The 13127-nt window shown below is 38.3% G+C and overlaps 1 protein-coding gene across 4 annotated transcripts in view; it reads left to right on the top strand.

The window, feature by feature from the left end:
• ptprz1a (protein tyrosine phosphatase receptor type Z1a) overlaps nt 1–11805 on the top strand; it is a 53955-nt gene extending 42150 nt beyond the window's left edge. For all 4 annotated transcript variants that reach the window (XM_053482499.1, XM_053482490.1, XM_053482481.1 and 1 more), the window contains 10 exons: nt 97–260; nt 4644–4779; nt 5366–5512; nt 6045–6138; nt 6379–6452; nt 6714–6842; nt 7375–7527; nt 8416–8558; nt 10772–10907; nt 11009–11805. In XM_053482499.1, the coding sequence (XP_053338474.1) occupies nt 97–260; nt 4644–4779; nt 5366–5512; nt 6045–6138; nt 6379–6452; nt 6714–6842; nt 7375–7527; nt 8416–8558; nt 10772–10907; nt 11009–11152 (1320 nt within the window). In that variant the 3' untranslated portion in view covers nt 11153–11805. The remainder of the gene's footprint in view (nt 1–96; nt 261–4643; nt 4780–5365; nt 5513–6044; nt 6139–6378; nt 6453–6713; nt 6843–7374; nt 7528–8415; nt 8559–10771; nt 10908–11008) is intronic.
• Nucleotides 11806–13127: the final 1322 nt, after the last annotated feature.

Genomic DNA, 13127 nt, shown 5'->3' with positions numbered 1-13127 from the left:
CTTTTTATTCTAGACACACGTTCTATTTACATTGTCCTGCCCATTTTTCTTTGAGATCCTTTTTCTACCTTTTTTGCCATTCTCACCTTTTCCTAGGGTTCTCAGAAAGGTCATGTTAATGAGAGGACGGTAGTACAGTACCACTACACACAGTGGCCAGATATGGGTGTGCCTGAGTGCGTCTTACCTGTACTTGCATTTGTCCGCAAGTCCTCAAGAGCCTGGACTGAGGACATGGGGCCCATAGTTATACACTGCAGGTAGGCATGGATACAAAGGATTAGAAATTAACTACTGATCTCCAACTAGATTTTTCAAAATGTTTTCAAAATGTTAAAATAAAAAAAGCACATTTAAATCTTTAATCTATATAGAAAATTGGATTACGATCATAATTCGTTCCGGAACGGCTCGTATTTCAAAACACTCGTAAACCAAATTGAATTTTAAATTGAAGAAATAATAAAAACCCAAATTATTCAATCCACAGCCCCAAAAAATAAATACATAAAAAGAATTAATACAAAATATAAAGTAAAAATAAAACAAATTAACCTGCACTTTACCCCGTAAAAAACAACGAAAAATAAATCCCGTCAGATAAGTATTTCTGTTTATGCACGCAGGCGCTATGTGTGTGTGTGTGTGTGTGTGTGTGTGAAGCTAAAGTAAGAGGAGAGGATGAATCAGACTAGGGATGGGAATCGAAAACCGGTTCTTGTTGAGAACCGGTTCCCAGTGTTTCAATTCCTCGGAATTCACTTAACGATTCCAGTGGGCACGAATGACGTCATCACGCGCATTGCGTAACTTACTCCTTAGTAAAAGGCACATGGCAGCCTGCCTGGAGTTTGCCAAAAGGCACCTGAAGGACTTTCAGACCATAAGAAACAAAATTCTCAGTTCTGATGAGACTCTCTGGCCACTCTACCATATAGGCCTGATTGGTGCATTGCTGTAGAGATGGTTCTCCTTCTGGAAGGTTCTCCTTTCTCCACAGAGTGACCATCAGGTTCTTGGTCACCTTCCTGACTAAGGCCCTTCTCCCCTTATGGCTCAGTTTAGATGGTAAGCCAGATCTAGGAAGAGTCCTGGTGGTTTTGAACTTCTTCCACTTATGGGTGATGAAGGCCACTGTGCTCATTGGGACCTTCAAAGTGGCAGAAATTTTTCTGTAACATTCCCCAGATTTGTGCCTCGAGACAATCCTGTCTCGGAGATCTACAGACAATTCCTTTGACTTCATGCTTGTTTTGTGCTCTGACATGAAATGCCAACTGTGGGACCTTATATAGATGGTGTGTGCCTTTCCAAATCATGTCCAATTAACTGAATTTACCACAAGTGAACTCCAATTAAGCTGCAGAAACATCTCAAGGATGATCAGGGGAAACAGGATGCGTCTAAGCTCAATTTTGAGCTTCATGGCAAAGGCTGTGAATACTTATGTACATGTGCTTTCTCAATTTTTTTTTTTTATTAAATTTGCAAAAATCTCAAGTAAACTTTTTTCATGTTGTCATTATGGGGTGTTGTGTGTAGAATTCTGAGGAAGAAAATAAATTTAATCCAGTTTGGAATAAGGCTGTGATTTAACAAACTGCAGTGGTGAGGGAAAAAGTGATGCGCTGTGAATACTTTCCGGATGCACCGTAGGACACATACACATACACACACAGACACACACACACACACACACACTAGTTTACCGAATAGAGATTCACCTGCGTGCTTGTGTAAGAGTGAGTCTCTATTCGGTAAACACATACAAACACAAAATAAAAGATGCTTTACATGCAAACACGTGGTCACAGTGTTATAGTAAACAGGACACGTGTGCACGGATGTTGACTATACAAGTGATGCACGCACACTGAGACAGAGCATTGGAGACAATAATCCAAAATTCTACAGTGTGAGAGAGAGAAGAACCGTTGGGTCAGTTGTGATCACATGACGCTTGCCGCCAAAACAAGAAGCGCATGCGTGCCACATGATACTTAATGATGCTTGGTACTCGTAGTCATGAGTCTTATTATATAAAACTAGTTAACATTTGACAGTTTAAATTAATACAGAACAATAAAAACCCACATGGACCATATCTTCTTTCTACTTGTAGATCATTTGTAATCTCATTACTGTGCTTCTACACATAACTTGTATTAAGTTTAAGTTTATTAAAAAACAAACAAAACTTACTCTTGGAGAGAAAAAAAGAAAATTATGTTTAACTTACTGTATATGTTATATGTGGAGGAAAAAATTATCAGTGTGTTTCTTGTATTTTTTCCAGTGGACAGAACACGGAATATTGGGGAAAGTGCGTTTTGTTTTAGATAACTTGGAAAGGAAGAGATGTGAGGGAAAATTTAAATGCTGGTGCCTAGTGTTGGAGCAGTAGCAGCTGAGTAGGTGTCGGCACTGTGATTCTTGTTGAGAAAGCAGATCAGCAACAGCAATGGTGATGGCGGCAATGTGCTCCCTGGCAGGAAGTGGGTAGGCAGCATGCAGCGTTCCTCGGGCATCCTCGTCATAATCTATGGAGAGTATAGTAAAAATGATCAGCGATCTGTATCGCCTCTTGGCTGATACTCCCTGGATCTCATACTGTGGTCCTTTTATTCTCTTCATATAGCACAGGAGATATGCTGGTGCAACTGTGTGTGATAAGAGAGCCCTTCCCTGTAGCCACATGTTTGTCATTTGTCCACAACACAGCTGGTGCTGCTAATTACATGCTCAGCAACCTGAAATGAAGCAAACATGATCTTGTGCATCAACGGCAGAAACCATAGCTTATAAGTCATTTGCTTATGCTGCATGGGCTCTCCCTCATACCTCATACCTGCAATTCCTTTTACACAGCCTTGACCCAGTTAACCCATTTCCACAGCCTCACAGCTGGCCTCAGGTAGCATGAGCAGAACTTGCTCTCCTAACTGAAACTCTCTGGCTTGTGCGGGTAGGTTGTGTACTCATTGCTTAATCTGGGCATCCAGTCTGATGCGCTTAACTCTGTGTGATGTGCAGCAGGCAATTCATCTTTGTTCTGAGGGTGTCATAATAATCAGCTGCTTTCTTGGTCAGGAGGGTGTGGTAGGCAAGCTTATCTTCTCTGCTGGGGGTGAGGGGATGGGTCCAAAGGTTTTGGGAGGCAGGTGCCAACACATTTTCTGGACAGTCTTCACAAAAGTTAGGAGGAAGGCCTCGAAGTTATCATGTACTGTGAGCTTGGGTAGAAAGCATTGACCTTCATAGCATTGATGTGGGAGTGAGTTTCCAGGCAGCATCTCTTTATGTCTTTGTGCCAGCAGCTTCTGTGCGACCATCTGCAGGCTCCAAGTGAGCTCCTGAGTGATGGCCTGCTGCTACAGGAGGTTCTGCATGAACTCCTCCATGTTTGTGCATGCATTCTCCCCAAGTGCAGCAACTTGCTAACATGCTGGCAGACAGAATATAGACAAAAACAAATAGTTTTGGACAATGGGCTCTTTCATTTTAGGTGCTATTATATTGAAGTGCTGGTGTCTGGTGCTGGAGTGGTGGCAGGTGTCAGCGTTGTGAGGATAAAAAATATATCACTCTTTACTTGAATAGAATTCAAGTATCACAATCACCTGATGTTAATTGCTCAGACTATTGACAGTAAGCACTATTTAAAAAATACATTTAGATACAGTAGCACAATGTGTATTTGTTAAATATGAAAGATCTTATATAAAATTACATTAAAACATTAAACATTCCAGCTTAATTCATTCATTTTATTCATAAAATGTAATCTTTTTCAAAGATTTTTTTTCTGTTTGACTGCTTCTCCTTGGTACTAGCAAGCAAATTCTTAGTAGAGAAGTAGAGAATGTTGATGCTTACATTCCGTATGTAGTTAATTGTGACTGTGTTTGTGTTTAAATAATCATACACACAGAGGTTACACACAGTTGGTATTTATTAGGCTTCATTACTCGCTTTGGAGCTGCCTACGCACATTAAATTAATTGTAGTTTTATTGTACAAATGAGATTTCTAAACTAAATTCATTAAAGACTCTAGTTTTTAAAGGTGTATCATATAAAAGTTTTAATAAATGTCCATAATTTCATGAAAAAGAAAATACATATAGTGGTTACTGTAAAAAGGTTTAATTAAGTAATAAACTAAATTTTATATGAAACAGGTCAGTTATAATGAAATTAAAGAACTGTTATATTACTCTTATATTATTAATTTGATGTTAGGCTGCTGTCTACAGCAATAATCTTTCAGGAAGATGCATAACTCACCACACACCTAACCCATGCAAATTCACAATATACACCTAGGTTTTGGGTTTCACTAGTGCTACTGGCACATGCCATCAATGCTCAATTGGATTGGAATCTGAGGAATGAGAAGGGCTGAAGTGGCTGACTTTTGGCGATTGGGCGAGCCTTGGGTATTCATGAGCCAGTTTATTGGTATATAATTGATAATCAGTGTTAATGTTTTGCCTGATTGGTGTACATACTATCACCAGTCCACTGTAGTTCTGACAAAACCCCAACACTAGCATTATTTTTTTGAGTTCTCTTCCACCTTCTATTTAAGAGTTATTCAACTATTAGCCTTTGATTTGATTATGCCTATGTATGTGTGTATAGTGCTGGAGTGGGAAGAACAGGCACCTACATTGTCTTGGACAGCATGATGAGGCAGATTGAAGAGCAGGGTCTGGTGAACATTATGGGCTTCCTCAAACACATCCGCACTCAGAGGAACTACCTGGTGCAGACAGAGGTAAGATGTCAAGGCCTTAATGTGATAATGACAGCCAGGAAAAAGAATTATTGAAAACATGCACCTGTACACCTGCTCATTCATGCAATTATATATCAGCCAGTCATGTGTGAAAACCTTGCCTTGAGTTCTTTTCTATCTTCAGCTGTAGAGTTTCTGTGATCCTGTGCCCACTGTAGTCTCAGATTCCTGCTCTTTGCTGAGAGTAGTGGAACCTGATGTGGGCTTCTGTTGCTCTGCCTCAAGATTCAAACCGGTTTGGCCCATCCACAAATTGTCACTCACTTGATGTTTTATTGCATTTTAATGCTATTCTAAACTGTAGTGAAGAGTCCACAAGATTAGCTGTGTATGCAATCCTTAAATGAATCCATATGGCAGTTACAGTACAGTACAGTTCTCATGTTTGATATGAATATCAACTAAAAGATTTTTCTTCGTATCTGCCTGATTTTATGCATTAATGACATAATGATTGACATAATTTATAACTGCATAATAAGTTGGTGTACAGGTGCTCCTTTTCAACTGGTTTGTAAGTGTACAGTATGTTATATACCAGTCTGGTATTTCTCCACACTTGCAGGAGCAGTACATCTTTATCCATGATGCACTGGTGGAAGCAATCCTAAGTAGAGAGACGGACGTGCCTACTAGGCGTGTTCATAGTTACGTTAACGACCTACTAACCACCGGCCCTTCATGTAGAACAGAACTGGAAAAGCAGTTTAAGGTATGAAAAAATCCAAGCTGCCCACTGTGGGTCGTAAACGAATACAAATTCTTTGCTTAAAGTGCAATATCTTCATCTACTAATTCTTCACATTTTTTACTCAAATGGAAAACAGTTAAATATAAAACATGACTTCTGCCTCAAATCACACACTCATTTTAGTTACTATTGCTATGTATACTCTGTATATGTATAGTACCTGTGTACCCAAGTAAGCATTGCTGCAACCGGCCCGAGCACCTGCGCCACACCAGAAAGACACGTCCAGCTGTGACGATGCCTTAAGCTAATTCAGTGACATCAGTGTCTGGGGTTTTTTAAAGGACTTAGTGTGCTCAAAAGGCACACAGGTAGCGCAGTGCAGCCAGGCGGCGTGTTTTTTTTAAAAAGTTTTAACATGCTCAGAAGGAACACAGGTGGTGTTTTGCACCCGCGTGGCTAAGGCACAGGTGCTTGGGCTTGCTCATCGTCGCTTGCAACTATATTTTATCCTTGATACAGTATTTCATGAATAGATGTCATTTTTTCGCAGCTGGTGAGCCAGCCCTGTACAAACCCGAATGATTTCACTGCTGCTTTAAAAGACTGCAACAAAGACAAGAACAGGGGCTCCTCATTACTACCTGGTGAGTTTACAGAACTGTAGAGCATCAAGCAAGGAGGTACTGTGATTATGGAAGGGTTTAACATGATTGGAGCAGCCGAGTCATACGTCTTTTTGTGGTGATATTGGTCCACTTGTATTGGTGCATAACTAAATGTGATTGAAGCATTAGTTAAAAGCAAATTTAGATATTCAAATCAATAGATAACATACAGTATAACTCCAGTGGTAACCTGTTTTAATAGTCCTGGGTGTGTTTTAGTGGATAGATGCAGAGTGTGTTTGTCTACAACCTCAGAAGAGACCTCAGACTACATCAATGCTTCTTATATTATGGTGAGCAATTAATACAATTATCATAAATTCTCAGCTTGTCTTTGTGATGTGTCTTTTTAATTTGGAGGGGATTTAAAGTTAAATGCACATAACAGGAAAGGTAAAATAGAATATATACTGTATTGCATCAAAAAAATTTTTAATATATTTATTTTTCTTATTTGTTTTTATTTATTTTGGTGATTTAAAAACCATTTCATTCTGACCCAAATTTTATATTTGTCTTTGGTGTATGTTTGGTGTATGGGGCTTTTCTTACAGGGATATCACCACAGCAATCAGTACATCATTACTCAGAATCCTCTGCCCAGTACAGTGAAGGACTTTTGGAGGATGATTTGGGACCACAATGCCCAGGTCATTGTCTCACTGCCTGATGGCACCAGCCTGGTAAGTACAGTAAGCTCTTCCTTCATGTTACATAAGTAGGCTGTTATTGTTCAGCAGCAAAAAAATGTTCAAATGTTTAAAAGTTACAGTGCTAATATTTAATAATAATAATAATAATTGTGCACAATTAAATGAGCACAATTAAATTAAAAAATAAAGTGTAGTAGCAAAAATTCTCGCAGGTGAAATAAAAAGTCCAGCAAAGCATTTTTTAAGCCCAGCACAGCGGGCCAGATGGTGACAAGTAATTATTAAAATTCAACACTGCATGTCATCACTGACTCATCACTCATCATCCTGTATCCTGTATCACCAAGCATGGGGAGAACATGCGAACTCCATGCACACTGAGGCGGGAATCAAACCCGGACCCTGGAGGTGCAAGGCAACAGTGCTAACTACTAAGCCACCATGCCGCCCCAACACTGCATGCGTGCCCTTAAATTCCTTTTCTGTACAGTGGCTGTTTGCTCTCTTAATTATCTCTCTCTTTCTATTGCTGTGTCTCTATCTCTACTGTATGTGCTCTCAGACAGAGGAAACAGAGCCAATGATGTTCTGGCCTGGAAGAGACCAGTCTATAAACTGTAAAATGTTCACAGTGTCCTTAAGAGGGGAGGAACATATGTGTCTGTCTAATGAGGAAATGCTGATTGTACAGGATTATGTCCTCGAAGCCTCTCAGGTAAATCTGTCAGTTTGTTTTGCACACTTGCACGTACAGTCCCGACCTCATAAACTATGGTCTAACACAGATAGTTATTAATAATTATCTGCGGTAGCCATATGATCAAATAAGAATACATTATTTGAACTGAACTGGTAATGTATTTATTTATTTTTCTGATGGCAGAAAGGTTTACAGGGGTTCAGATAAGATCTGTGCTTTAGCACCTGAAATAAAGTAAAAAAAATAAAAATAAAAGTCCCACGCACCAGAGCCGAAATTTATAGTTCCAGCTCATAATGCTGACATTTATATTTCTAATTTTTTAATTCTTTTAATGCTTTTTTTAATTGTTAGATAGTGTAATTGTGTTATTCTGTAAGCAGCTGATCTATATATTCTGTCAGCGTTGTTACTATTAGAGAACGTGTATCAGCACCCATTATGGATATGGCTGCAGGCTGGTGCCAGATAACTGTGGAGTTCATTTAGAGAAGCACATGGCTGCTGAAAAGACTGAGAGTCGAGCCTCGTAAACACTGAGCATGTCTCAGCCGAACACATCTGTTCTCTCTCGCAGACCTCACACCTCTCCATCTGCACATGCAATTACTTCAGCAGACATACCACACATGCTCACTTTTTACTGTCCAACACACACACACACACACACACACACACACACACACACACACACACACACACACACACACACACACACATACACACACACACACACACACACACACACATACACACACACACACACACACACACACACACACACACACACACACACCACACACACACACACACACACACACACACTGTATACACAGTGTTCTAATCGTTTTGTCTGCCTGCCTGTCTGTCCGTCTTTCTGTCTGTCTGTCTCTGCATTTAAAGGATGACTATGTGCTGGAAGTGAGACATTACCGAACTCCTCGCTGGCCAAACCCAGACAGTCCAATCAGCAAGACCTTTGAGCTTATCAGTTTAATCCAAGGGGAGCAAGCCACTAAAGAGGGGCCTGTAGTTGTACATGATGAGTATGATCTCACTTTATCTTTGCTGTTATATTTGATTTTATAGGATGGGATGTAGCTAAAAATTGTATTCTCATATAAAGCACTTCTGATTAGTTTTGCTTTTTAAATTCTGGTATTACATAAATGGTTTTAGAATTATAGCTTCTACCAAACGTTTATTAGTCTAATTTCTACATTTAAGGTTGCAATTTATTTTGAATTTAACTTCACAGTATAAACAATGCCTACAGATATTTGGTTTGAGTTTTTACCTTAAGGTTACATTTGTTTTCCAAATTTGCTTTTCATTTTAGCTTTCTACCTGAAAGAGTACTTTTGTCATAGAAATGCAAGTGAGTTCATCAAGGTTCTGAACTACTACTACTGGAAGGTTAAAAGTTTACATTTTAGATGTGCTATGGGTGGGCGATTGAGCAAGTCCTGTAACGTTTTAGAACAGAATTTGAAGAAAATTGAAATGCCTGTGTGAGCATTCACATGATCCCAAAATTCTGCACCATAGTATATAATTATGTGTTGTTGTGACCACCGTACTTTAAAACCCTATGTAACAAAATGTTTACTTTTTCTTGTTTCTGGGCAGAAAGTGTCATTTCCTAACTGCTTATGCCTAAAGTAAATAGAACTGTATTTACAGTATAAGTAAATTCAAGCAAATGGATTTCTTCTTCAAATTTTGCATTTGTGAGCTGGATAATGAAACAAAAAATCCAGGTGAGACAGAGATGACTGGCCAATCAAACACAGTAGTATCATGGTCATCAAACTATTTAGTGGTAGTTTTGTTACAGTACTGTGAGCAGGTGCTAAATCCTGCTGAAAAAGGAAATAGCATCTTCATACAGCTTGTAAGGAGATGAAAGCATGAACTGCTCTTGAATTTCCTGGTAGATGGCTGTGTTGACTTTGGAATAAAACACAGTAGACCGATAACAGATGCACTCCATATCCAACAGGGCACTTCAAAGCATTACCAACTGTGGAAACGTCACACTGGGCTTGGATTCTAAGCAACTTGGATTCTGTGCGTCTCCACTCCTCCTCCAGACTCAGAGGATATTGGACCACTGAGCCGTAGTCCACTTCTTTTTCTCCTAGGCCTTGGAAAGACACTTCTGTCGCTGTCTCTGATTCAGTGCTTGGTGGCCCTTGATTCACTGACTCCAGCCTCTGAAGCTCTTCCAAGGTCCCCAGTTGCCTTTGCCTGACAGTCTTATTAAGACTGTGGTCATCCCTGTTGTGTGTGCACCTTTTTCTACCACCCTTTTCTCTTCCAATTAAATTTAAATATGATTCGATACAATTCTCTGTGAACAGCCAGCCCTTTCAGTGATGACCTTCTGCTACTGCATACTATCGAATACAGTCAATACAGTGAAAAGTCTGGATACACCTTCTAATTTTATGGTCCTTCCTGTATGACACTGTAAAACCTGTAGGCATCCAAAAATATGCAATAATCTTCTTTGAACAGTTGATATTGAGATTAATCTGCTACTAATGCTCTGTAAAGCCTCATAATATCTAAGGTGCTGTTATTTGGTAATTTTTGAGGTTGCTAACTCTAAATAAATTTCTCCTCTGCAGTAGAGGTAGGTTTTGGTCTCGTTTTTCATCATGGTGCTTGATCGGTATACTGTAATACTGTTCTTGCAAGAACAATTCCAGAACAGCTGACCTTCATGTCTTAAAATAACAACTAACTGGTATTGTTGTTGTTACTTAGATACCAAATGCCATATGTATTTTTTCATAGTTTTGAAATATCCAATATTGTTCTATAATGTAGAAAATAGAACACTAAACAAAAAAATTCAATTAGTAATATTACAATACTACTACTAATAATAATAATATTAAAAATAATGTAATAATTTCACTGATACTGTATATAGGCATTTTTTAAACATACTTTAAAAGTTTCTACTAAATTTGGGGGGCTGATATGTAAAAAAAAAAAAAAGAAAGAACCTCACTTCAAACATTTTGTTCATTTTTGTATAACCTGAATACTACAGTATGTTATTTCATTCAGATCTTATATACTGTAAATGAAAATGTTCTCATTTTCCTATTTCTATATTTCATTAACAAGGGCACAAAGATTTGTGAATAGTGATGTTCTGCATTTACCAACAAGCAATTAAGAAATAACATACTATCCAGGAACAAAAGTCCAAATCTACAAAGCTTGTGTATTGTGCTGTGTGCAGTTATGGTGGTCTGACGGCTGGGACGTTCTGTGCCCTCTACACCCTGTTCCAGCAGCTGGAGGCTGAAGGCTCTGTAGATGTTTATCTGGTGGCCAAGATGACCAACCTGATGAGGCCTGGGATCTTTACTGACATTGTGCGTTTTGCTTTAAATCTTAGTCTTTTGTATCATTGAAGCGGCATTTGATACATCGAGCAGAAACAAATGGAAAACAGTTATGTATTTTTCTTTTACAGGAACAGTACCAGTTCCTCTACAAAGCCATTTTGAGTCTGGTTGGCACCCAAGAAGATGAAAGAGCCCTCCAGTCCTCCAAAAACACCACCACATTCCCAGGAGGCACTGCAAGTGCCTCAGACAGTCTGGAATCCCTGGTGTAACCATAGCAATGTGTGTATGCAGCTATTACAGATCTTTTCCCTGCTGCTTTTTTATTTTATTTAATTTTTTTTTTTTATACCTGATCACATCCCACATGCACATGAGCTCACCAAACACATAGTGTCACCCTGGAACTTGATATGTGCCTTTGTGCGATCATTTCAAATCTGATTCAGTTTAATGTTAGAATTATATATTCTCTGGCTCGTCTTTGTACTAACATGTTACTAATTTCATATTTATTGCCATTACAGCTCCTTGAAAGGGCAAAGTCACTTGTTAATAATGCATATTTTTAGAGCATAGATTGTAGCAACCAAGAGCCACATTCTTTCTTTACATGAATGTAAATACAAAGGCTGTGGCTTTTTGGTCACACTTTTCAAAAAAATAAGAAGAAAGAAATAATAATTTGTAAATATTAAAGCAACCAAGTCAATGGACCAAATTTCTATTTATATGGCTAGATTTTTATATTTTACTACTGTTAAGGCTGTAGTGCTTTACACTATATGTATGAACATTCCCAGTGTAGAGAAAATGGTACTCTAATACCTCTGAAGCCTCAATGGTACGCTGTCACTGATTTAACATGAACAATACTCACCTTCTAGCTGCCCATAGAAACTGTTATATGTAGGATTAAATAATAATAAAATATTGTTTTAAACAACATTAGTTAGTGAATTTATTATTCTTATGTACCATGTTATCTTGTGTTTTTGCTGTACTAATACATACACAGGTGGCACGGTGGCAAAGTTGTTAGCACTGTAGCCTTGCACCTCCAGGGTCAAGTGTTCGATTCTCTACCTTGGGTGTGTGTGCGTCTTCTCCCTGTAGAGAATAAGTGGCATAGAGAATAAATGAATACATATTTACCTGAATTGTAAAATAATTATCATATTTACAGCTAATGTGTTGTATTGTTTGTTTATACGACAGGGCTGGTAAATAATTTGGATTAGTCTGAAGATTTGGGACAGAAATTTGTTTTGGCATTAGCAGCTTTGACAGCAGTTTAAATCACAGCTTTATATCAATATGCTTAATCTAATACATTACTGATTCTATAGCACTAATAATAGCAAAGTGTTGTGGTTTAATGAGGAATAAAACATACGTTCATGCCATTGTCTGAAAATTATCCCAACTTCAGCATCGTACAGTAGCAGTTACTTTGCTTTGCATCATACCACATTCTATTCTACACCAACATGCTTTATTTCTTTATCTTTTTTTAAAAAAGCTTCTCAATATATCAAACATGCCTCTAATTAAATTAATCTGCACACCCATTCGCCTTCAGGGTAAACCTGTCTCAAATACAGCCTCAAGACACTACATCGTTGCACTTTACTTCCACTGAAGCCATCATTAAGGTTTATGTAGTATTTATCATTTAATTATTATGTGATCCTTTATTAACGCAGCTCTGGTTTAGCTCGATTTATTGCTGTCTCTAACCAGACATCTTATTACAACTTGCTTTTTTCAAGCACATCTAAGCAATTACTTAATGTGTACTTAAAGACATAAGTAAGAGGCAGCTTTAAAATAAGCAGCTACTGTAAAAGATTAAAGATTGTGTTAGTAATCTTCAATAGTAAAGTCAACAAGTATAGTGCTATGGTATAATCCATGATTTCTCCATAATTATTTCTGTGTTAATCCAGTCTAAGACGCAAAAACCTATGCGACTAAGCGGAGAAATATAGGTCATATGGACAGATACTGTCTTCACCACTCAGTGCATTGTTGACTTAATTTGCATTTTGACTTTTTAGTAATTATTAAAACCAATTATCCTGAGCTTGGTGGCCTACTTAAGAAAGACTCACCAAGTGGCACTAACTGAGCCAGAACAAAACTACGGCTTTGACTGTGGCAGCTTGAAAGTGGGCGAAAACACAGGCATAAATTTTAATGATTTAAGCAAACTTGAAGAAATTTTACAATTCAACTGACAATGCA

This window comes from Clarias gariepinus, chromosome 2 (assembly GCF_024256425.1).
Source record: "Clarias gariepinus isolate MV-2021 ecotype Netherlands chromosome 2, CGAR_prim_01v2, whole genome shotgun sequence".
NCBI lineage: Eukaryota > Metazoa > Chordata > Actinopteri > Siluriformes > Clariidae > Clarias > Clarias gariepinus.
This window is presented reverse-complemented; position numbering and strand designations above follow the sequence as displayed.